The following is a 24518-nucleotide window of genomic DNA, read 5'->3' on the forward strand; positions in this document are numbered from 1 at the left end:
GTCAAATAGAAATGAAAGAACGACTTATTATTTGAACTAAGTTCCAAATGTGAGCATTGAATCTGAATAGAAGCTTTCAGGACGGTTTCTCATCTCCTTTTATTGGGCTGGTTGTTTTCTGATCTTAGTAAGACTTATTTTTTCACTCACCTTATTTAATTCCTCTAAGTTTGCAAAAAGTCTCCACAAATCCACATCCAAGAAAAACTCATTACTCTGGAGGTATTTTAGAGTGTTCATAAATATCTTTAAAAACAAAACAAATCAATGTTATTCACTATTTGTGACAGTTTGATATATCTTTTAATTTTTTTCCTGGAAAGAACATGTTTGCACTGTAATTCTCATGAAATGATGATTTGATTTGGGGAGGGCAGAAGACGGCACTCTGAGAAACATTTCCTGACCTGCCTGAAGACTAAATATTGGGCTTTGTGTGAGGAGGAGTGTATGAGTGATGTCTCTGCAGCTGCCACGGAGGCAGCTATGTCCCTGCCGTGCTCTCTGTCAGAAGAGTGACTGAGCCCCCTGCAGATCTGTGTGAGGGAATTAATAACATCATAGTTCCAAATTTCTATGACCTTTCTAAATGCTTTCCTTCCTACTTCGTGCATCTGCTTCAATATAAGTTGTTTCGAGTTACTATGGGGAAAAACAATTGTTGGAATAGCATAAGTAGAGGGCTCATGAAGGTTTTTGATCTCATTGGATTGTTTTATTAACCTATATTGAGTGAAAACTGCATGTGTATTTATTGGCTGTTTAAGATTTTATATTATTTAAGCTTTGATGGTCACCTTGGAGCTGTGCTGAATCTGATATAAATCTGAAAAAAGCTTAAAAAATGTAGACTACAGAGTAGAAATTTTTGTATATGTGTGAAAAGCATTAATGAAAAAAACCTATCACCCAGGTGCCGAGACTGAAGAGCTAGTGAGAGTGTTTGCTCAGCCTTGTGTAATTCTTCAGTTGCCAAGAACAGTTGACCTGAGAGCTTAAAGAGGATTTATGGTGGTCTTAAAGCTCCCTGTGGAGAGTTATTAAAATCAATGGAATATTTCTATACTTAGAGTAGCAGGTATGTGTAAACCTGGCTACCTAAATTCAATGGGTTCTTTCTTTGGCAGGAGAGTTTGGGAAGCTGGTATGGACTGAATAGTTTATCATTCATGGGTCATGCAGGGCTGGCTACAGCTTATCTGTGGGCTCCTACATCATGCTCACCAAGGGACCTGCATGTCCTCACCGTTCCCAGGATTCACCCATTTTTTTAATCTTCTTAGAAGAAAGAGTCTAGACAGAAGGACACTTCCATCCTGCCTTGGTCCAATAGCTGGTCCTGTTGTCCCCTTTCCTCTCCCTTCATGTTCTGCCCCACCAAGGAGGAATTCAACCCACTCCTCTACTTATTTGCTTTACTTTGCAGTACCTCTTGTACTGCTGAGGCTAACTTTTCAGCAGCATGGAAAATGTTTCACTAATAATTTTCTTTTGACTAATAAGAAAAAAGGAGTTGTCTGTGCAGAATAAGAGAAAAAATATAGGAAGATATTTAGAGAAGCTTCTATCCTGTTAAATGGATACGCTAACTTTTGATGTGTGATGAATGTAAGTAGTGCAGCTATTCTTGTAACAGTGTGTAGTATTCTCATCCATATTTCAAAGCTCTTAAAATTCACCAGGATGGAGGCAATTTGGAGTATTTGGGAGAGGACTTGTTTTCTTCTAATATTAGAACTACAGAATCTGCTGAATTCTGAGGTTTTCATGCTCTAGTCAGGATAATCTAACCACAGCTGTATAGGAAGCTAAAGAGTATAGTGTTACAGACTAGTGGTGGAGAAATAGCCGCTATAGAGGGTGGCTTTAGTTCAGAGATAGTGAGCGGAACAGTGGAATGGCAGCTGAAGGAAGAATCTGCAATCAGATGGTGTTTACAGAGCACTAGAAAGTGATATCCAGAAGAAGACATGCCATCAAGAAAATAAAAACCAAAGGGAATTATGGAAACAGGATGAGCATGCAAGACGGGAGAAAAACCAAGTGCTTAAGTCATTCTCCCGTAGACACCCAATGAGAGGTTACAGGTGGCTTTGTCTGCCATGCTGACAGCAGGGCAAATAATGTTTCATTATTTTTGAGAAATGAAAGCTGAAGTTACCATCTTGAGAACCAGCAAATGATCCAGAAAGTAAGTGCATTCACTTGTGAAGAGCTCCCACACTGCTGCTTCTTTTTTCACTTCTAACCGGCTGTTGACATCTTTCTGCTCAGTCTGTTGTGCCTTCGTAAATTCATGCCAAGATTTATTCTATTGATTGAAGAAGAAAGAAAACCACAGGCTCTTGCATCTGCTGCTTCAGACCTTAGGAAAAGAATCTATGATCTATTTGCCCATGTAAAGAGCCTGTCTGCCAATATTAGTGATTCTTTTTCTGAAAGCTTAAAGATTCCTTTAAAAATATTTTTAAAATCTGTTGTTCTCCAAAATATTTATAATATAAACACACTGAACTGAAACTAACAGAGTATGACAGTCTAATGCTGTATCAAAAAATAGTGGTCAGCTTGCAAAGGCTAAACAATTTAATCTGTTGTGCTGCTGCTGCTACTGGAGAGCAGGGATGAATGGTAGCTTCCTATTTTCCAGATGGTAAAATCAAGGTACCAAAGGGCTAGATCTTCATAAGTACTTGGATGTTGTTTTGTTTAGTCCTAAGGTGGCCCCTATCACCTTCCTGACCTGCTCCAAAGTCAGATGTTCACAATTAAGTTAGGCACTGACAGGAGTCCTCAACAACCAAGCCTACGGGGAGCTGCATATAACAGCCTGCTGTGAGAAGCAAAAGGTTTGCTTTGGAAGGGGGATGGTGTTAGGTGTGTGTTATCTGAATATTGCCCTGGTAGCCCAAGCTTGGTGTTTATATGGCTGGGGGGTCCTGGAGCCCAGAACCCTTGTTTATCTGGCAGACAGGTTTTGGTGGGATTTCTGCAGCTGAACCTTGGTGTTGGCACTGACCCCTATGGGTCCGCCTCTGAACGCGGTCCTAAGGCAGTGGTGGGGATGACTGTGCCCCATTTGGCCTCTCTGTGATGCTGCAATTTATTTCCCCAGGTCCACAGGCACTGCTCAGAGGGTTGTCTTGATGCCTTTTTCTGAAGGTGGTACCTCCTTGATCTAGGGTGGTCTGGAAGCCTGGCAGAAGCCAGGTGGTTGTAAGGGCCCTTGCTAACCACCTATGACACTCATTTTCCCCATCGCCTCTCCTTTTCAAACAACAAAAATATACCTTATGCTTATGAATTAATTTTGCAGAAAGTTCTCATATCCAGATTAATGCAGTGAAAAATGGTAACTTGAACACAAAATTTTTATCTTTAAGTATTCTTTGTACAGTATACTGTGTATTTTGATACCTTAAAGCAGAAAAAATCATATGTGCTGCAGTCTATGATCTTAACAGTTGAAAGACAGTTTCCCAGATCAGATGCTTGCTTCTGTTTGTCTTTACCCTGTTGAATGAAAAAAAAATATCCCCATGATTCATGCAATGTTTTAAAGACCAATAAGTTTAGCCACCTTAGTAACCTTGCTCTGATCTGTAAGGTGCCTGCCCTTAACTGAGTGATTTCCTCATATTTCCAGGCTCTCCTACACAGAAATGAGGCAGTGATGGCAGGTTTATTTGTAGCTATGGGTGGGGTGTGTAGGTGGCTTAGTGTGGGTGTGTAAGATCTTATTTATGTAACACAGAATTCTTTTGCAGGGCAAATCGTTGGTATGGCAACAGACAATGGGCCACCCTCAGCAGACAAAACAAAATATTTTTCTTTCTTCAGCACTGTCAGAAGTAGGGGACAATAAACTCATAGCTGAAATCATCCTCCTGCCTTAGGTATACAAAGTTTCTGTGTTTATTTGTTTATTTTTTATTTGAGTTACATATTGAGAAAACACCTCTGTTCAGCTACAGAGTAATGTCTGTGAAATGAGCTTTTAGAATGTTTAAAGAGCAGGAGGGGTTTATGTGAGGGATCATAAAATAAAATCAATTGCTTTTGGTTTGGCTTTGTTTTTCAAGCCAACAGTGCCATGTAAAAAGTTTAACCAATATTTACGAACTCTAATTTAGTGCTGTGAATATAGGCTTATGTCTATCGTCCTATGCCTATGTCTATTACAGATTTATGATTTGAATGGTGAACAACACTCAAAAAGGAAATTCAGATACCATAGCAACGGAAAATTTTCATAACTGGAAAAGATAAGGAAATGGGATTGACTGAAGTGTGTTGTTGTGGACGCTTTTACTGAAGAGCGTGAGAGGTGCCCATGAGGACAGGAAAGACTTAAGAAAGCATCTAAAAAGCCACTTTGATAGGTGAAGCCTAGATCCCTTCCATGAGAGCGGGAGTTAGGCAGGCGCGCCAGAGCCCTAAGGCACTAAGGTCTCATTTAGCATGCAGAAAGTACAGGATACAGCGTGGTCAAAGCAACAACGCGACTGACTTACCCACCTTGTGCTCTCTTACACTGGGGAGCTGCACTGGACGTGCTGCCACTGCTGAACACCTCGGATGAGAGCTTCTGGGCTGCCCACCCTGCTCTGTCTTCCTGGTGCCAAGGGCACCTCTTCTCCCACCACCCATGGGGGTGGGGAGCAGCGGCGCTGACTCTGTTTTTTCACGTGCATCCTGTGCAATGGCACTGGTGGCTGCACTGGACCTACCCTACCTTCACTGAAGATTAATGTCCAAGCAGTCTCAGGGTAGGCTGAGACCTCTGAGTTCAGCTCACCTGCTGGCTGCCTTTCTCCAAGGGCAGTAAAGTAAAACTTTTTTTAACCAGGTTAGTTGTGGGAGAAGGCAAGGTCAGTGCAAGGAAAAAAAAAAAGTGGTGAAATACTCACAACTCCTCTTTTTGCAAATGGCCACCTTGGTTTCTTGGACTCTAGTGGGTAAAACGAATGTGTTATCAGTAAAGAAACAAATAGCTAAAAATAAACTTATTTATATTTTTTTTGTGTGTGTATTTTTTTTTGTTTTTAAATGAAGCCTGATATGCTATATTCTACTTGGCTCGGATATAATACTTACGTTTTGTGTACCAGACTTAAAACCTATTAAGTCTGTTGGGTTCCTCCCAACAAGAATTATGTCTATCTGTGATGGGATCTTGGATGATGCGAAACACTCCCACTTGCTGCAGATGATCAGTATGTGATTGCCAGTTCTTTACATGGGAAAACACATCATACCTCAGGCCAATTCTTAAAGATACCCATTGTTTTGAAGTAAGAATTAGGCTATGTCTGCTCATTAGTGATATCTTGGAGCTATGCAGGTATGTAAAACTCCTGTGAATAAACAATCCTACAAACCCCAAGCCTCAGCTCTGTCATAGGGCTGGCACAGTGGTGCAGGCTATAATTCATGGCCCTTAGTGAGGCACAGGGAAAGCTGGGAATCTAGATGTAGGAATGCACTGGTGAGAGGTGAGGAATGCCTGTATTTGTTCAGCAAGAAATTAGAAAGAGTTTTCTAAATGTGGCACCTACATACAGGCCTGTGTGTGACTGGAAATCACAGTCGAAACTTTCTCCTTTTGGAGTTTGAAGGCCTTGGTCATTCTTTATGGAGATGGCTGGCTGTTTGCTTTGATGAAACTGCTGGTTGTGACATTGACTTATATACTTTTTGAGGAAAATTTTGATCTCTGGTCACCAGAGATTCTGGCTCTGGCAATCGCACTGTACACTATATTATACACCACAATAGGTATCTGTGGAAATTGCTCGCAGGTCTACATTTTGGTGTTGGAAGGTCTTGTGAGAAATCTCTAGCCACAAGTTGGGTCTGCTATGCTCGTGATTAAAGTGCTACCAGAAAGGGTGACATGGGCCACTCTTTCCTTTGCTTGAAGCTGTTCAGGTAGGAATTTGTAACTTAGCTGCCTGCAGATGGAGATCCTGGCCTGGGCTCTGGTTGCTCCTAGCCTGTGGAGGAGGGAGGTGACCTGTGTCCTGCCCGCCTCATCTACCTCTTACATTTTGCATTCAACAATAAAATGCAGAAAGCAAAAAAAAAAAAGGGTGGGGTGGGTGGCAATTTTAAAATTAATGATGCAGTCGCTTTGGTGTGGCATAACAGAATCCCCCATGGAGGCTGTGCTGCCTTGCTTGTTGTTGTACTGATCCTCCCTCCCCATTCCACGTGCACACGCATTTTAGTCATGGCTTTTGCTGGGCTTAGACAAGCAAATCCCACCCTGTGTCTGACCTGCGCTCAGCAGCAGGGCTGCGTGGGGAAGGTAGTCCATGGCGCTGTCTGACACCAGCAGGTCTCCAGGGAACACCTTGAGTCCTGGCAGACTCACTACCACGGAGCTACGCCTGCGTTCGGCTGATCTGTGAGACGCAACAACAACACAAGTCATCTCTTTCCATTCCTGGCTGTGGAAGAAACTTCTGACGTGCTCCTTGCTGATACAGAAGGAAATGAGCTAAAAACCCAAATTACAGTGGCTATGACAATAATGTGTTAAAGGAACAATGAGTAGAAAATTTCAGTAATCGACAGCAAGTATCTAATTATCTTTCCAATTCATAAGATCAAGGTGCTTATGGCCATGACTTGCCTCACATAATAGGTACTTAGAGAATTTAAATATTGGAAATTCCTAGGTTCTTCTGAGATCAGGCCAAAAAATGAGTGGAGATTTCAGAATCTATGTTCTGACACTGGAGTTCAGAGGAGGAGTTAAATACCATGTCCCTACCTGATATGTGTGGGTTGTCACTTTTAACCTTCATATAACTCAGGTGACTTCAAGAAAGGACAGCATGCTAATGAAACAGTTAAAATGTTGAGGGTTTTTTTTTTTTCTTAAATTTTAACCTTTTGGATAGTTTATTCTATTTTATTTCTAAATCTTTATGGCATTTTTTTCTACTAATTCAATATTTTGTATTTTGAATATAATATCACTTAGCGACCCTGCTGATCGAAAACAAAGGGCTCTTTCCAACTATTGTTTTTAATAACAGAGGGCATTGTCCAGGATGTAGATCCATCAAGTGAAGTGACACAGGCATTCTTTATCCAACAGTGTGTTTGTGCCAGAGGCTGCTTGCATTCAAATACAGAAATTATTGGCGCACATCAGAAACCCTTTTTGATTTTGCTAATAACTCACACTGGTATCTAATTAATTGTGTTTAGTGTACTGTTGCAAAGTGATGGGTGTCTGCTGTCTTCAACTGATTGATGCATGAAGACTGCATCAGATTTCAAAGGGTCAGTAATTAAGTAGCTGAGGGAGGAGGCATGAAGTGTTTGGGCGTATATAAAAATTTTCTTTTTTTAGCCACCATTTATCATGTGTGGTATTTTTGGTCAGTTAACTATAATTCTTGTGCATTTTTTTGCTTAGGTGGATACCTTACTGTGAATATTTAGCCATTTACCAACACCTGATCTGAAACCTGGCAGGTATATTTTTCCACTTAAGTGCATGAGTAGACGCTTGACAACTTATTAGCTGGCAGATGAGCTCTGAGGTAGAGAACTGGGATTTGTTATGTATAACAGGATATGGAGATTATGCTTTTTGTTATGATCTGATAGTGACATTCCTTGCAGTTGCCTTAGCTAAACCAGCTGAATTGTATAGACGAAAGGAAAGACAGTTCCTAACAGAGAGGGCTGTAGGCTATCAGGAGGGCCAGGTCTGGGATTGAACACTTGAAACATGGGCACACTAGGGCTTGAAAACTAGGTGTTGAGGAATTTACAATGTGCAATGTATGAGTTCTTTAAAAGCTTTTTCTTTTCTGGTGGACCTACTGAATGGAGAATATACAATCTGTTTATTTAACTTGGGGATTTACAATGAAACTCTGAGGTTTCTCATAAAATGGAACCTAACACATGATTTGAGAGCTTTTATGGATGGGGTCTGTTTCTTGGTGTCTGCAAGCCCATACCAGTGCAGGGGAGACCACTTCCAGATGAGGTGTGCTGAGTGTTACCCAGTGCAAACTTTAAGTGTTGGTAACAACTGATTAAGATGCACCTGAAACCTCTAGTGATTCCACCATGCAATCTCTTAGGCATCTGGATTATTATATAAGCCATATGCTGCAACATAATACAAGGATAACTCTAGCAGTTGTCGCTCCTGTACTGGGAAGTTCAGGAGATTTATTTCAGGTTGGATCCACAGTAAAATTTTGCCAAGGTATTATTGATTCTTAAAGTCTTGAAGCCTACTTAAATTGCAGAATATATTTTGAAGTTGGAGGCTAGTTGCTTATGAAGATTAGTAATGGGGAGTAGTTTCATTGTAACTGAGTTAAATGGTGTTATTTTCCTAGATCAAAAAGGCCTTGCACTTCAGAGACACATATTCTAAACAAGCTCCTCATGTAGATATGCAAGCCTGTGAAGTGTGGGAACATGCCAAGGTCGCTTGGATGTGTATCTGCAATATACCTTTACAATCTGACATGCCCGGTCTGATTAATGAGTTACATGCCTAAATTATGTACTTATGCTTCACAGATGAAGGTACAGGTATCTGTGATTACCTGGCCTGATGCCTCTAGACATATTGGATACATTAGATGCTCTTGTTGGTTTTACTGGAGAAATGAAACTACTGAAGTGCTGTGTGTTGGGATTTATCAGGTTTTGAGTCTGTATGCAATGTTTTACCATCTTTTCATGCCTGCAGGGTCAGTAGCTTTGCCTTTTTCTTTAGTTTAGTTTTGGGTTTTTTTTATTAGAGGGAGGGGACTGAAGTGCTTGAGTGAAAGAAATGTACTTTAAGGATGAACTCAAGCACCTGAGGAACTATTGCAGATGATACCTCCTTTAAATCTACTTGTTTTGTGAAACAAGATAATGTCACAGGTTTGCATTACAAAGTTATAGAAAATTATTAAAGACACAGAAAGCAGCTCATGGTCTGGAAAAATAAAGATCCTGGGTACACAGTTGTTTCTAGGGCATGGAGAGTTTCCACCAATTGCTTTCTAGATGTCTGTATCCTGATACCTTCATAATCTTAGTCTAACCAGACCTTTAGATGTCCCAGGGAATAGACATCTATATAAATCACCTTATTTAAATAACAGATGTTATTTAAAGGAATGTCTACTAGATGAGAATAAAAGCAACTGAAAATGTTACAAGGGCCAGCATTATAAGGTGGTCACAGTACTGAGATAGCTGCCAGGTAATGACACTGTTACCCAAGCCACTCAGGGACGGTGTTTTTACCCCCTGATTCAAAGAGTTACCATGACACTTTATGAGACATTAAAAAAGGAAGAGGAGCACCTCAAGATAGATGAGCCCAGCTCCCTCAACTCATTGAAAATGAACTGCTTTGGCAGTTACTGAGAAGACTTATTAGCTGGTTGTCTTTAGGAAATAATGCAATGCAGTCTGGCACCCAGACTCTGATATGCTGAATGGGGCAAGGAGAAAATGAGCTCAGAGTCAACCAAAGGGTTTTTTTAATCAACATTTCCTTCCACGGCAGTGTTGGCTTTAGCATCTCGCCCTGTCTCCACCACACACACCCCTCTCTCTGTGTTGCCTCTCTGATCCTTTTTGTTTATTTATTTTGGCTGATTATTTTTAATCAGCATCAGTTCAGCATGTTGCCATGCCGACAAAGATGTACTGGCATCCCTTACTGAGGGCTGTGTGTGGGAAGGCTGTTTAAAATGAGCATTGCTGCTTTAAGGAAGGCTTTTGAAAGTACAGCCCGGGAGCAGAGAGATATTCATTAAAACTGAAGGATGGAGGTATGTTTTTACCCCAGAAGATCTATAAGTCAGCCTTGGAGGAGGTTTGCCAACTGTCCCAATGCGCTTCTAGATGGAGAGAATAATCTGACATTTCAGCAGTTTTCTCTGGCTCATAATATATCATCCAAATACCTTTTACTCAGTCCTTCCTGCTGGTGGTTGTGAACAAAGCTCGTGTTCTTCCCTGTGTGATTTCTTGATTTTAAAATGTGTCTGGATAGAAGTCCAGCACCAATATCCTAGCTGGCATATAGTGGCTTCCCTCTGAACTCTCCAGGCAAGTGGCATTAAGAGAAGGTGTGTACATTAAAAGTTCAGTGTTCTCTTTGGCCATTTGCATTCAGTATCCTTCAAATTCTCCCCTAAAGTTTACTACAGGTCACCCCAGTCTTCACCCTATCAGTAAGATATACTTATGTGTTATAGTTTTGAGGTGGATCAGTGCAGACTCTTCCCTTAATAGGCGCAGATCACCTGCTTTCACACCGAGATGCCAAGATCTTTCCCTTCTCTCCTCTCTCCATCTCCCTCTCCCCTTTTCTACTGTAAATTCAAAGTGCTAAAGAGTGGGCTGGAAATTGCAGCAATTCAGAAAATCTCTTCTACAATGAACATGTAGACACACACACACATCTGTTAAGCCTTGTCTAGGGAACTGCATTGTGTAATGACTCATAGACTGTATCAGCCTGCTCCAACACACCCAGTCCCAAACACAGACCTGTTTGCAAGCTTCAGGTTATAACAGAGCTTTTACCTGAAAAATGAGCAAACATTGGGAAGAAGAGGAGACACAGCTCAACTAATGATGTCTACTGCCTTAAGAAGTGAAACACGTCATGGTAGAGTCACAAAAGGAGTGTATTGCTGTTTGTTTTAAGGATATTTCTGTCTTCCCCAAGCCTTGTTCACCACTGCTAGTGCTTTTAATATACCTCACTCACCTGCATGCCCCACCTGAAATCTTCAAGGGGATCATGCAGTAAAGTGAGTACTGCAGCATCAGTGAGAGAGGTATGGTTATTAAGGGAGGTACTAGCTCCTACTTCCTTTTTGTTTGGAGAGAAAATAAACTTTGTTTCCCTTCTATAAACATTTGAACATCTTAAGGAAACAAACACGGCTGAATGAAACTAATTTCTAATCAAGGTTTTACTTTCTGATAATTGCTTGTAAGAGCTTGATGAAGTCCACCGTACAGATCTACAGTACACAACATCTTATCTTGCCTACTCTAACTTATAAAATTCAAGTATTCTTAGTTTGTAGGATTAACAGTCCTCCCCATCCAGTAGCTGTCCTAGGTCTGCTTTGCCCATGCATGAGAACAATATCAAGCTGTTCTGCTAGCTCCTTTGCTCCCATTTCCCTCCCACAAAGGTTTGAAGAATGTCGCTCAAGATTATGAGATGTTCCACATTCTTCAAGCTGAAATTTGACACTGCTAATCCAAACATCAGACCTTTTGGCAGTTGGTGCCTAGTGCAGAGCTCTCTGATGGTCCAGCTGAAATATTGAGTGAAATATAGTTTACATGTCAGGGAGAAGGCCACCTTTGAAAGAAAATCTCATTAAAAAGTTCAGTTTAACAAGCTGGTGACAGGCAGTTAACAAGGCAAATCTATGAATTAAAGTTGAGTTACACATACATGCCTCACTGTTGGGTTTTGTCTTAGGGTGAAGTGGATTCATTAAAAATGTACAAAGTGAGGCTTAGAATAAAATGAAAAATTTATACATACCTTTGCATAGGCAATCCACTCTGAAAGAAAGTGAGATAGTCTTGTTACTTGGTCAGAAAGCAAGCAATCTGATTTTGTGAAAAAAAGTCCTCATTTGCTAACAGAAATCTACTACATAGATTTAGACATGGGCTAATTATTTTCACTGTTGCGGAGAAGGGAAGATAACTCATTTGATATCCAGAATGTTTTCCATATTTGAAGTGGGGCAAAAATAGCTTTTGATTTGTGGCACAAATCTAACTGGTTAGTAAAGAGCTGTACACCTATTTGACACCATCCACGTTCAGTGAAATGTATGTGTAGGCACTTTGCATAAGGACAGAGTCAAGCACGTGTCCAAATTTAACTGCTTTTAACTGCTAGAGCACTGGAACAGGCTCACCGGGGAGGTAGTGATGGCACCAAGCCTGACGCTGTTCAAGAAGCACTTGGACAACACCCTCAGAGACATGGTGTAAATTTGGGGCTGTCCTGTGCAGGGGCAGGCGTTGGACTTGATGATCCTTGTGGGTCCCTTCCAACTCAGGAGATTCTATGATTCTATGCTTGTGTTAAATAATGAAAAGTCTTTGACAGTAGATCTGGTAACAAACCTGACTTATACAATGCTTCTCCTTGGGGGTGAAGTTGTGGGGGTTAGCTGGACAGTAGTTTGCTGCCCGGGAAAGATTGAGGGCTAGCTCCTCTCTTGCTTGGTTCTCTTTACTGACGTTGGCACACACTGGACCAGTGTTTCTTTTCCTCAGAAAAGATTGCACAGCTGCCTGCTCATTTATGGAGCTGAATGCAAAAAGCGAGGGGGCTAGTGAGTGGCAAAGCTAGTTAAGTGGAAGTAATAAACAGAAACGGGACCTCTTCCTTTGGTAGCAGCAAACCTAAATTTGGCTCAACCATCTTAAATGACTTCATTTTTGGTTCTGTTGGGGTTAGTAATGCTATTCAGTAAAACAGAATAAAAAACTGCCCTGGCTTAGGAACAAACTGGTGGAGGGACCCTGAAAATAAAATAATCTTCTAACACCCAAACCAGAACTGAATAAATTACTTAGTCTTGTTCTTTCATAACCCCACAAACAGTTATATTGGCCCACCAGGGTAAATGGACAGTGGTGGGAAAGAACGGCCATGTGCAGGAGTGGACTAGGCTAACCCGGTCACCAAGAGACAAGGCTGGAAGCATTGTCTCTTGTTGATTTGGAAAGAAAAGTCTCCCTTCCTGATGAGTGTAGTAGTTGGTCTGTTGTATCAAAGAGACTAGGGCTAGGTTGCAGTTCAGGGTAAGAACTGTGGTTTTGTTTATGTACTGGGCCATGATGGACCAACACTGAATATGCAAGACTGAAAAGAAGGCTGCATCATTCTTCTCTTACCTGAACGACCTCCTGTGGTGTAGAGCTAGGGTGGGGGAGTCTCCTAGGCAGCGTAGCAGAGTTGGCTCTCCAAGAGTTCTGGAGTGTCTCATTGGGACTGCCATTGCTGAGAGGATCTTTTTGGCTTGGCAGCTTTGATCTGGGCCTGGCAGACTCTGCTATAGTTGTCTCAGACTTGGCTTTGGAAGACAATAATTTTGCATGCACACAAGAAGGCAATGACAATGAGGAGGCTGTAGTGCACCGAGGTGGACTCTTACAAATGTGGTGGAGAGAGCCAGTGTATTCCTTTTGATTCCCCAGCTGAGCTGCGTCAGAGCAGTCTTGAAATGACAGTGCTTGTGAGGCAGAGGCCATCCTTAGACGCCTTAAAGTTGGAGAAGTGGAAATTCTGGCCAAAGCATGCCGGTCAAACTGGAAAGGTCCGTGATGGCTCCCAATGCACTCCTCTGTGGGAAGCTTCAGAAGTGAAGACTCTGTATAACCTTGTCTTCGAACATAGTCACCTGGAGTCATGGCGGCGTCCATACAAACTGATACAGCTTGCGTTTCACAGGGACTGAAGACATCTTCTGGACTGCTGCTTCCAGACACAGCAACGTTTCCTTTATGAAGCTCAGCTTCCCTGTTTAGAAATTCCGTGCTGATGCAGGTTTCTTTGACCAAGTCCAGAGAATAATCAGAGCTCGGTTGTTGCATTCTTTATTTGCAGCATGAAGATTTATAGCTTTGTGTACCTACGACACATGATCAGAAAAGTTTCTTAGAAACTTGCTGTATCCATTTTTATATGGGAGGATGTGCAAATGGAAAAAAAATCTAAAAAAAAATAGTAGATATATGCAGTACTACAGAAACAATTACTTGCACTTTGCATCCTGCTTAAATGCAGGTTTCAGCAGCTTCAGGACCCTATTTCAGCATGCTGTTAAAACAACCACTAACTTTGAGCGCACAAGCAGTGTCAGCATCAGTAAGCAGAACTAATTAGGCGGCAAAGACTAACTGTGTAATTAGGCACTCTGCTCATCCGGTACTGCAGCTGGCTATTTTCCTGTTGCCACTCCCCCCTCAGTAAGTGAGATTGTAATACTGCTGTACATGGGATAAAAATGAAGTCACTAGCTCTCAGGACTCCTACTTGTTGCAAAATGTTTTATGTACAATTACTAATGATTTGCTGAATACTTAAACAAATACAATTTATCATTTAAATAAGGTGAGTCTAATCACTCTTTTCAGCAGGAAAAGTATTTTGTAGGAAACATGTTGTAATCAAATAATTAAGACAATTTCTCAAATTAACATATCTGTTGATCAATCAGTAAATAATCTTATGTTCTGTGATTCATAAAGCTCTATTTAAGGTATCTGGATGACTAGTCTCTCTACAACTGGACTGACATTTCAAGTTCTAACTGAAGATTATTAATTCAACCTCTTCAGCTTCTTCTTTAATTCAGCTTCTTTGCTAAGAGGAATCTTAAAACTGTTCATGATTGCTGGCTTCGTTGGGCACTTTCGTTTATTAGAATGAGTTTATTCAAACATGTTGACTTTTTTCTTGAGCTATTGAATCTCACGCATTGAATATGATTTTTGTGTAATTATGCAGTCCTATCAGATTGATTTATAAAGTGATTAGAAACAAATTATTTTTTCAAGTTTGTTAGTTTAAAGTATTGCTTTTTACAAATTTTTCAGCCTGTAGAAGACAATCATTCAGATGTTTACAGGAAGAAAAAAAGCACATTTTTTTAATGGAAGTGGCTTCTGCCACAACTGTAGTGAATAGCCGCAAATACATGAGCATCTACTAATTCCTCTTTAATAGATAAAGACTAATCAACACATATGCATACTAAAATGGACGAGCACTAAAAATCACATTCAAGATATATCACGAATGACAATAATGAGAAATTGTTACTATTTTCCACTTCTGAGCAAATATATGATTGTATACCATGGCTGTGAGGTTTGCTGTTATTGATTTTTAATCTTTCAATACTTTTATTTTGTGAAGTGCAATCACATCTAAGCTACATAAAGAAATAAAAAGACAGATCATTGTTTGGCCAGGCATTCTCTTTGCTTTTAATTTTGCAACATGGCATGAAGCTTCCAGATATTCATGCGAATACAGTTCTGTTGCAGAAATAGAAAAGATTAAAGACATCTCTTCATGGAAGTCTTATATTAAAAATCTGACTTTTATTTTTTTACTTTTCAGTTTGCCAAGACTTTTTTTTTTAAATAATTTGAAACTTATGAGTTTCTTTTTCATAATTTATGAGCTACTTTTATGAGTAGAATCTCTCAGGAGCAAATATTTGTAAAGAAAATATATTGCTAAAAAAAAAGTGCAGAAATATTCCACGCACATGCAGAAAATTTAGTGTATATGATTACACTTACCAAGATAGCCAGGTGAAGGTTTACCAACTTCCAGTATGTCACATCCTTTTCGTAAGCAATAAAGTCAGATTTTCAACAAGTGCTTGATTAACTGATACTAGGCTTAGCAGTAGAGTTTTTCTCTTTCAAAGCCTCCTTACTGAATGCTGTTTTAGGGAACTAGTTTTTCGTCTTGTAGATTTGTTTCTAGGGGATTTGTTTACCAGGTCAGATGGAAGTAGCTTCAGGATCAGTGCCCATTTACAAAAGGTAACATGACCCATATGTTTTATTAACATTCCTTTTATCCTCATTCCTTCTATAATTCTTTTACTGTACTTTTCACATTGATAAAATTTGGCAAGAGAGACTCAGTCAAGTGTATAAGAAGCTGCAAGAGCAGATGAAGTGTCTCCACCCCTTTAGTAATCCTTTTTCCTTTTTTTTCTTTTTTTTTTTTGTTTTTTTTTGCTTGTCTTGATTTATTTGGCTGGATCTAACTATGATCTAACTCTTCATGGAAGAACAGTAATTATATATCCCTTGGTTACATCATTATTTACAATCAGATTTCAAGTTTAACAAGTGTGCTAACTATCTGAGTAATTCTGAACACAGAGAGACTTTAGTACAGTGATATTTGAGAATTCATCCAAACATTGATAATTCACTATTTTGTTGTGTTGCAGAACTGACTGGAAACCATCAGAATTGGTTTAGGCGTTCTTTGGTTGGATGGATTGAAAGCGAAACTTGGGAAAAGTTGTTTTATTTGGTAGATAACTTGTAAGGAAGCACTAACCTCCACAGATGTTCAAATCTATTGTGTAATTAACACATTTTCAGAGGGCTGAGTGAACACTTTGAAATGCAGACAACCTTTTCACTATGACATTTTCATTTTCTGTAAAGACTTAAAGGCTTACATGATAACCCCAAAACTGGTATGAGTTAAGCGCCTTTGATTTTTGCTTAGCATTGGATGTGACTGTGGGTTGAGGGAGGATTCTTTCAAGAGAATGACAGAAGAAAAAATACTTGAAGACTTTATTTGCAAGACTAGGACAATATTTGTTTCAGTATTCATTGAGATTTTGGCTCCTAAGAAAAAGAGATAAGTTTTAAAAAAATAAAAAGGTCATCACCCTGTCTGACAGTTGATAGTACAAACAAATGTATTTGCTTTTTGCTTTAAGTAGGGGTTTTAGGACTTTTTTTTTTTTTTTTCAATTCTGTATGCTGCTCTCCAGGTGATATTAGGATCAGATGAAATGGAACAGCCCTTGTAGCCTGATGAAATATGCCTGATGAAATATCTGGAGATTTTACAGTGTTCAAGGCTGTCTTTTCCAAACCCACAGGAAAGACCTAGGTGCACTGCAGCTGGGCAGGTGGGGGCGGTGAGGCTCTCCAGGAAGAAGTGCAGGCTTTTGTGGGTAGGGGACAGACAGTCAGCAAGTGAAGCTACACCTTTCCTGGTGGGTGGGCGAAACCGCCTCTGCGGTGGGGAGAGCTGGGCGCTATGCCCTCTGCTCCTGGCACTGTTTACATTTTTTGTGTAGTGCATAACTAGGTTCTTCTGCTGCCTGGATGTTCTGAATGTGCTTTAAAGCTGCCACTATGATTTTACCTCCACAACTTCTTACATGAATGTATCTAGGTGTCCCTTTGCAAGCACCAGTCCCCAAATTAGTACAGGGTCTACCAGAGCAGACCTTACTGCTGCTCTTCAGCTCATGGAAGCTTCATCTTAAATCTAAATCTATCCCCAACTTCTGAACATCTAAACATTCAAATACTCCTGTTCTGTTTACCTGCATACAATTCAGAGGATGACAGAGATGGCCGGGCTAGAAAGAAGGCTGTTGTACATTTCTCAGATAGCAATACCCATACCCAGGCCTTGACAGCTGCCATGTGGCATCAGTTTTGAAAAAGGCAGTTGGGTAAATATTAGTAAAAGAAAGAAGTTAGAGTGTTAGCCTGACAGCAGGGCTGCTGTGAAATACTCTCTGACACATAGTGCTGGGACTGGCTAGGTGGCTTTGGGCATAGCTAGGCAGAAACTTTGTTTTAAGGCCATTTTTGATCAGTTAGTTCTGACTGAGACCTGGAGGTTTTTTGGTTTGTTTTGTTTGTCATTGGTTTTTTTTTTGTGTGTGTGTGTGGTTTTTTTTTAATTCTAGCTGAGACTTGTTGTTGATGTGATCAGTATACTTATATTAACCTAGTAGTAATTATATAAAACGTTACTCTATTTCCTTCGCATTTGCTGGTGTTATAAATTGAAAACTATCTCTAACTTCCTTTACCCAGAATTAAAATATTCTTAAAGGTTTAAGCAGTTCTTTGGCTTAACGGGGGGTGGGGGGGTGGGGTGGGGTGGGGTGGCTATTTTTCAGATGTGGGTAAAATCATAATTGCCCTGATCCTGCCCAGAATTCACTTGCACTGCCCAACTTACCTATTAGTCATAATTGTAATAAACCAGGTACCCCTCTCAGCTTGGGCTATGTATGTGTACTTAACTGGCTCCTATCACCACCTTTTCTCAAGTTACTACCTTTCCAGACAAGTGTCATCCTATCTCCAACTATAAACTCAATCCTAGACAAACCTTTGCTATAGCATTAATTCCATGAACTAAAATTTTCATCCTCAGAAGCAAATAATTTTTTTGCCAAGTCATTTAACAGACTAAGCTCCATTTACCTTCCATGTGCTTTCTAAAATAAATAATTACATTAGCTGAATGGCCTCTTCTGGTCTAAATCCTACCATTCATGCTCAAATCTCAGCTTTCTGTCAACTAACCTTACTCTGAAATACACTTCCAATCTGAAGCTGAAGTTAATCAGTCTCTTGTGCATCTTTTCCTGGGGGTCTCTGAGGACAGCCAGTGCCCCAGTTTGTTGGTCTTTGACCTGGACTGTAATGCTGCCATCAGCTTCAGCCGTGGTCTTTTAAACAGTTGCTGGGTTTGCCAGGTTACTCCACCCGGGGTTAATCTCCAAGTTAGACCTATGCCTCCTTATGGATCAAGATGACACTTCAGGTCAATGATCTCTGCTAACTTTGAACATAACCATGTCTATCCTAAGTGTTTTCTCCAGCCCTACTTCCCTGGTTATTCCAGAAATACACATAGCCAGATGTCCTTGCCAGCCTCTGCAGTCACCTTCTGAACTTGCATATTACTCATGCTAATAAGCCTCTGTATGCTAAAACCTTATGCTTCATGTTACCTCATTAATGTAGACCAACAGCTGCTCCAGCCAGCCCTTCTCCGCTTTTCACCTGGCAAGTCACTTTTTAATATAGGAGATCCCCAGATTCTGTCGGTACAACTCCTTATCCTCTCATTTTGTTTAGCCTTAGCATTAGGGCAGCCTCATTTGTTTGCTAGCGGACTAACTGTAGCCAGGTGGACCAAATCTGGTCTCAGCTTTACTGCCTTTCCTCTTAAGAGCTAAGCAATTCTGATACTTTTCTACCTTATCTAACCCCAAATTCAGGCTGAGCTCTAGCCTTCAGGCTCGTCTTTCTAAATAGGTCTCCAGAGGACAAGTGAAGCTTAGTGTCAGGGCAGAGAAATAGATATGAGTGCAGCATTGTCTAGAAGTGCCTCACAGCTCTGTCATGGACTTCCCTCTAGCTGTAACACACCTAGCTGGCCTTTTGGCTACCGACAGTGCTTTTGGGTCGAAGGACCAGAAATAAAATAATGTGGTCCTGGATTATGTACTTCCAGCAATGCCCCTGCAGGTCCTTCAGAGATATGTAGGCTATCAGAGCTGGCTGGAAAAGCCCTCAACTTTCTTCCTGGGTTTTCAAGCATAATTTGTTGCATTCTTTCATTTGTTTCCCTGAAGTCTCTCTCTTGTTCTGTATCAGATCATATGTCAGATGCAATTTGTCTCCTACTGCTGCCAGGTGTAGAAGGTCTCTCACACATTGGCAAGGACAAAAAACATCTCGGCTATACCTGGCTGGCTAGGGGCGTGAGTTGCATCCAGGTCATAGGATAGGCTCATAGAAGGATCTGTGCTGTATTTTCCACATACCAGAAAATGTCAGGTTGATGATTATCTGTTTACCTCTTGAGAGGTCTCTGTGCATCACTCCAATGGGCTTTCTACTACAATGCCCTCAATCTTTTGGCTGTTTGTCCTCAAAATCTTGCATGTTCTCCACATTGAGGTAAAAAGCGTTATCTGCTCCACTCTTCTTCCTCCAGTCCTCTATTGTTTGGAAACAGGCTTTATTGTGCCCCATTCCAAATAACCTCCAGAATTTGGTGTACCCTGAACATACTTTTCTAGCCATTATACCCTCTGAGCACTGCTCTCAGATTAGTCCCTTGAATGGATGCTTGCTTCTGAATTCATGTTTATGGGTACTTGACAGCCCTTCCAAAAAAAGAGAAGTGAATGGCATGTCTTTGTAGTTCTGATAATAGCCCTGTGGGGTCTATGCCAGCTTTGCAGTATGACCTGGCCTCAAAAATCATGCTGTGTATCACACCTCATCTGTTGCACTCTTGTAGGAACAGACCAAGCACAGTGGGTTACCAGTACTGGGGCATGGTATGAGATTATGGGTTTCCAGAGAGAATGCAAGTCAGTGCCCTGGCTGCAGGGCAAGCCAGGTAGACTTGGTCCTAAGGTCAGACAGTCTATACTCTGTGTGGGTGGGCAGCCTAATGAGGGCTTAAAACTTCAGAACATGCTTGGAGTATTATTTCTTTGTCTATCAGTGATATTCCTCTAGGTATTTCTGTGGTGAGAAAGTTGGCAGATGTGGTCTCAGCATGGATGATTTCACAAGACAGAGTAGAGGTAGCCACACAAACTGAAAGTAATTTGGCAAAAATAACTCATTCTTGCTGTCCAAATCAAAACATCTGAGATCTTGCTTTCCATATACTTAGCTCTGAATAAGTCTTAACAGGCTCAGAGCACAGATGCTATTGACATCAGCTGCAGCTGTAAATGTTCAGCTCCCTTGGTAATCAGACCTCAGGTCTCAAGTCAAGTACCCAGAAAATAAAGAGCATGCACTTCGTGACCCCTGTGAAAAGTTCCATTTAAATGGCTTGGGCAGCACCACAAAGAAACTGTGTAGTAGATGGAGAGATAAAATCTATTTTTCTGGGGAAACTTTCACATGAGAACTCCAGTTTTTCTTTATATTAATGCCAGCCTCAGTCACCTCATGCTTCTCAGCTTTTGAACAAATAAAGAGCAGTGGTCCAAAGACAACAGTCTCCTGCATGCCTTAGTGCTGATTCATTCCCAGAGCAAGGACATCCCATACCCTGAGGAAGGGTCTCAACCAATACACAGCGTGAATGTATGACTAAGACCCATCATAATGCCAGAACTGGATGAAATGGGGCAGGAGACTGCAGGTTGTGCAACCATTGCTCCATTACCTGAACTGGAATCACCTACCTTTCCTTCCCCAAAGAGATCAAAAAAGGTACCAAAGGGGATTTATGCTCTGGCACTTTTTCCTTTCTGAGTGTTTAGCTTTGCAACCAAAATATTGGTGGTATTAAAGCCTACAGCCTCCCTATCCCACACCTAATTAAAGAAAAAAGAAAGGAAGCTTCTTGTTTTCAGTTAGAGAGGAAAGTCTTGGCTTGTCCCAGAGCTGCAGCCACAGAGCATGCAAGTTCAACTCATCCTTTCAGCAGAGTGTGGACAGAAACCTTTTGAAACTTAGTCAGGGAGACACCATTTGCTATTTTTCCAAGGCTTTACCTTAGTCAAATTTTGGCAGAAATTCATGGGACCAAAATAAATTACACAAAACCCATTTTTCTATTTGACAGCAAAACTTCAAGTGACTAATCAAAATCTAGACTTATAAAAGAAGAAATTCCCGTTTTGTTATTATGGCTCAAACAGTATATTTTTATCCTCTAGATTTGCCATCAAAAATATGGAACATTTTCGCTGAGAATTTTCAAAAACTTCAGTTAATGGCATACACCTACTGCATGAAATCTCTGCCAGATGGTTAAAATCTGGCAAAGCAAATGGGAATTTAATCATAATAAGAGCAAGTATTGGATGATTTTAACATGCACTGTCAGTTTGCCTTTAATATTAATGGTGGTTTACTTTTTTTTGTAAATCAGTAGACAGTAATATTTTTACAGAATTTAGCAAGTGATGCAGCATGCATTCCCACTTGTACACACTGATTTCTGTATAAAGCATTTATTTTTGAACTTATGGGGCAAATGAAAATATGATTTACAAAAGAAAAACAAAACAAAGCAAAAATAAATAACACACACGCACAAAATTAATAGAAAAATTTTGTAAAATGTTATGAAAAGCAGAGACCTTTTCTGTTCTTCAGAACAAACTTCTATGGAACATTAGTGGTCACTTTTCTGCATATCCCAAACTGTATGGAGGAAAGCTTCTTTCCATTCAGAAATCTGTTACATCCACAATGTAACAAATAGCCAAAGAGGATAAAAGGCAGAGGAGGAACAGAGTTGCTGTTTCTCAAGCACTTATCAATTTCTATATGAAACCATCCATTTGGTTTGCAGTCATATGTAGGTATTTGTATTAGGGTATTTATACATGAAGAAACAATGAAGGAGCAACTTTGTTTTGGGCTGAAGTAGTACAAAAATGACTGTCCTGCAAAACTTTCCTCTATCTAACTTTGCTTTGGGTCTAGTGAAGCATTGTTTTGGGCAGGTAATGCTTTATACCTCTAAAAATAGGTCACTTCAAGAGTGGAAACCTTTCCATTTGAAGAGTTACTTCAAAAATATATTTAGAAGAAAACATTTGTTGAGTATTATTAACATAATATTAGTTACTTCCAAACTGCATAATTCAGCAAATCTACTCTTTCTAAGAAGTCAGCTTTATTTATACTCCCTTTTATGGTTCATCATTGCTTCTGAGAGTTTCTTTACAAATTCCTTGGGGGTTAGCTTGAACTTTAGCATCTTGGTCACAACATTGATAGCTCTTGGAGATCTAGGTGATTGCCTTCCCTGTCAGATGCTGTGCCTGGTTTTAATCTCTCAGCACCTAATCTAAAAATATGTGGTGTCATGCAAATCAGAATACTGAAGCAGGTTTTGGAGACAACAACCAAAGGATCAGGTCTGAAGCTCACCTGGCAGATCAGAGAGCTACTGGCCTGCTTTCTCCAATTTCACTTCAAGGTATTTGGGAGAGGGATTTGTCTCATCCAAGTTTAGACATGCATACATCTAAAGCAGCTATTCTCCAGTCCTTCTGTAGTCAGTGGTAATGCCTATTATGCGTGCAGTGCATTTCAGGGGATAATTCATCTGACCTATATTAGGCACCCATTTTAGGATGCCCAGTAGATATTACTATTTCTCCTTAATGCTTCAAGTGTGACTATTCCAGATTTATCTATCCATCTTAGATGAATCCTTCCCATGGTCTTCAATCTGTCTGGCCCCAGCTGTTAATGAGCATGTTTACTGGCCTGAATGTTAAGCATGATGCTGTCAGATGAATGGAGCTTGCATAGAGGTTGTCTAACCTTGTCTGCCCAGTAAGGAGCAATAAACTTGGGCCTTATCTTGATTTTGTGCTCTGATCTACGGGTATGAGTGATGGAGCCTGGTCCTTCTGCTGCTGCTCTGCTGGCAGAAGACTGTAGTATATGAGGACTCTTGTTTGCAAGGAGAAGACCTACAAGAACTTCCCCTGGCTGAAAGCGGCACCAGCCAAGATGATATGCTGAGCTATGCTGGCCAGCTACAACATGGCATGCACAACCAGTAATGTGCCCAAGGAGGGGGCGAGAGGTTACAGAGCCTGTGGTGCGCTTGGGAGCCCTGACATAATCTGGGTGATGTGTGAACATCCTGTATTTCACACAAAGGATGTATTTTAAGGGTGTTGCAAAATATTTTACCTCATTTCACAAACGACAAATCGAGAGAAAAAGTAAATAAACTAGCAACAATTCAATGAGACTTTGTCAGATATCTTCATCCCTGACTTCCAGACCTCCGAACTAGTGCCTTCTGTGCAGCTGCCCTTGGTTTCAGACAGTAATATTCTGCTTTCAGCAAGTTAATTATTGCAGGAATAGAGGTTTAATGAAGAGAAGAACTATAATTTTCTGGCTGAAGGCAAAGCAACTTTGAAACAGAGAAAGGAATCAGCTGGCAAATCATCAATCAAGAATACAGAGCAGAAATCTGTGCGCTTCAGTGTTGATAAGTGAGACTGATTCTTTTACTTTAATGTGGCTCCCAGGACAGCTGCCATTAAATTGAAAGTTGCAGATGTTTTCTCCCAATGACCCTCATAACCATCTTTTACACAGCTTGATGTAAAAGCTGTAGGCAGAAAAGTAACACTGAACCAGAACTGCCCAGCACCCTCATCACTAGAAGCCCTATATAAGGCTGTCATGCTGACAGATATTGATTGGCCAGCTATGGGATAAATCACAAGATAAAGATGTAGGTGAAAATCATAGGTTTACATTAACATTCCATTAAGTAGCTTTTATTCTAGCCTTAAGGATTTTTATTTTTTCCTGGCCAGCTCTATATGGCATACCATGAGGAAACATTTAACACTGGGATGAAAAAGTTTTGAATTCTCCCCAACACTCTTATACTTTGGCATTGGTTTATCCAGACAGCTGGATTTAGTGGATACAGTAGTCTGCCAAGGCAAGACAGGTTGTAAAGAATGACATCTGTTTCTGTTTGCTCATCAGTGGCTTCCCATGTGATGATCATAGTAATGAAAATGACAGGCTTCCCAACAATAATCTACAGACATTTTCCCATTCTGTGTATGCTTTTTAGGACCTAATGTGGTGTGAGAGTACTTTAGAATGAACCCCCCCAATATTTTGGAAAGCTTTGAACTCACATCTATTGTCAAGTTCATTTGAATTTATTATCTAAATTCAATAAACTACCTCTATTTTCCAACTAAAGAATGTATCAGGACAATAGAAGGGCAAGTTAAAGGGAATTTTTGCTGCACTTCCTTAGCTGGTTGCCAGATGTTGCTGTCAATATCAGCTGGACAAAGAGTTTTAACTCATTTTCTTCACAGCGTTTTGATTTTGGTAGCACATGTGTTTCTGGTACCCCTGTAAGACTGGGTCTTCAAGTGATATAGTCAGGTCAGTTCAGCAAAATCACT

The 24518-nt window shown here is 40.4% G+C and overlaps 1 protein-coding gene across 1 annotated transcript in view; it reads right to left on the bottom strand.

The window, feature by feature from the left end:
* Window positions 1-13737, bottom strand: part of PLEKHG7 (pleckstrin homology and RhoGEF domain containing G7) — a 32463-nt gene extending 18726 nt beyond the window's left edge. Inside the window, exons 1-7 of the mRNA XM_075080666.1 lie at window positions 12934-13737; window positions 11561-11580; window positions 6280-6407; window positions 4911-4951; window positions 3418-3513; window positions 2162-2311; window positions 151-246 (exon numbers count right to left, since the gene is read on the bottom strand). Of these exons, the coding sequence (XP_074936767.1) occupies window positions 151-246; window positions 2162-2311; window positions 3418-3513; window positions 4911-4951; window positions 6280-6407; window positions 11561-11580; window positions 12934-13632 (1230 nt within the window). The 5' untranslated portion in view covers window positions 13633-13737. The remainder of the gene's footprint in view (window positions 1-150; window positions 247-2161; window positions 2312-3417; window positions 3514-4910; window positions 4952-6279; window positions 6408-11560; window positions 11581-12933) is intronic.
* Window positions 13738-24518: the final 10781 nt, after the last annotated feature.

Source organism: Phalacrocorax aristotelis, chromosome 1 (genome assembly GCF_949628215.1).
Source record: "Phalacrocorax aristotelis chromosome 1, bGulAri2.1, whole genome shotgun sequence".
NCBI lineage: Eukaryota > Metazoa > Chordata > Aves > Suliformes > Phalacrocoracidae > Phalacrocorax > Phalacrocorax aristotelis.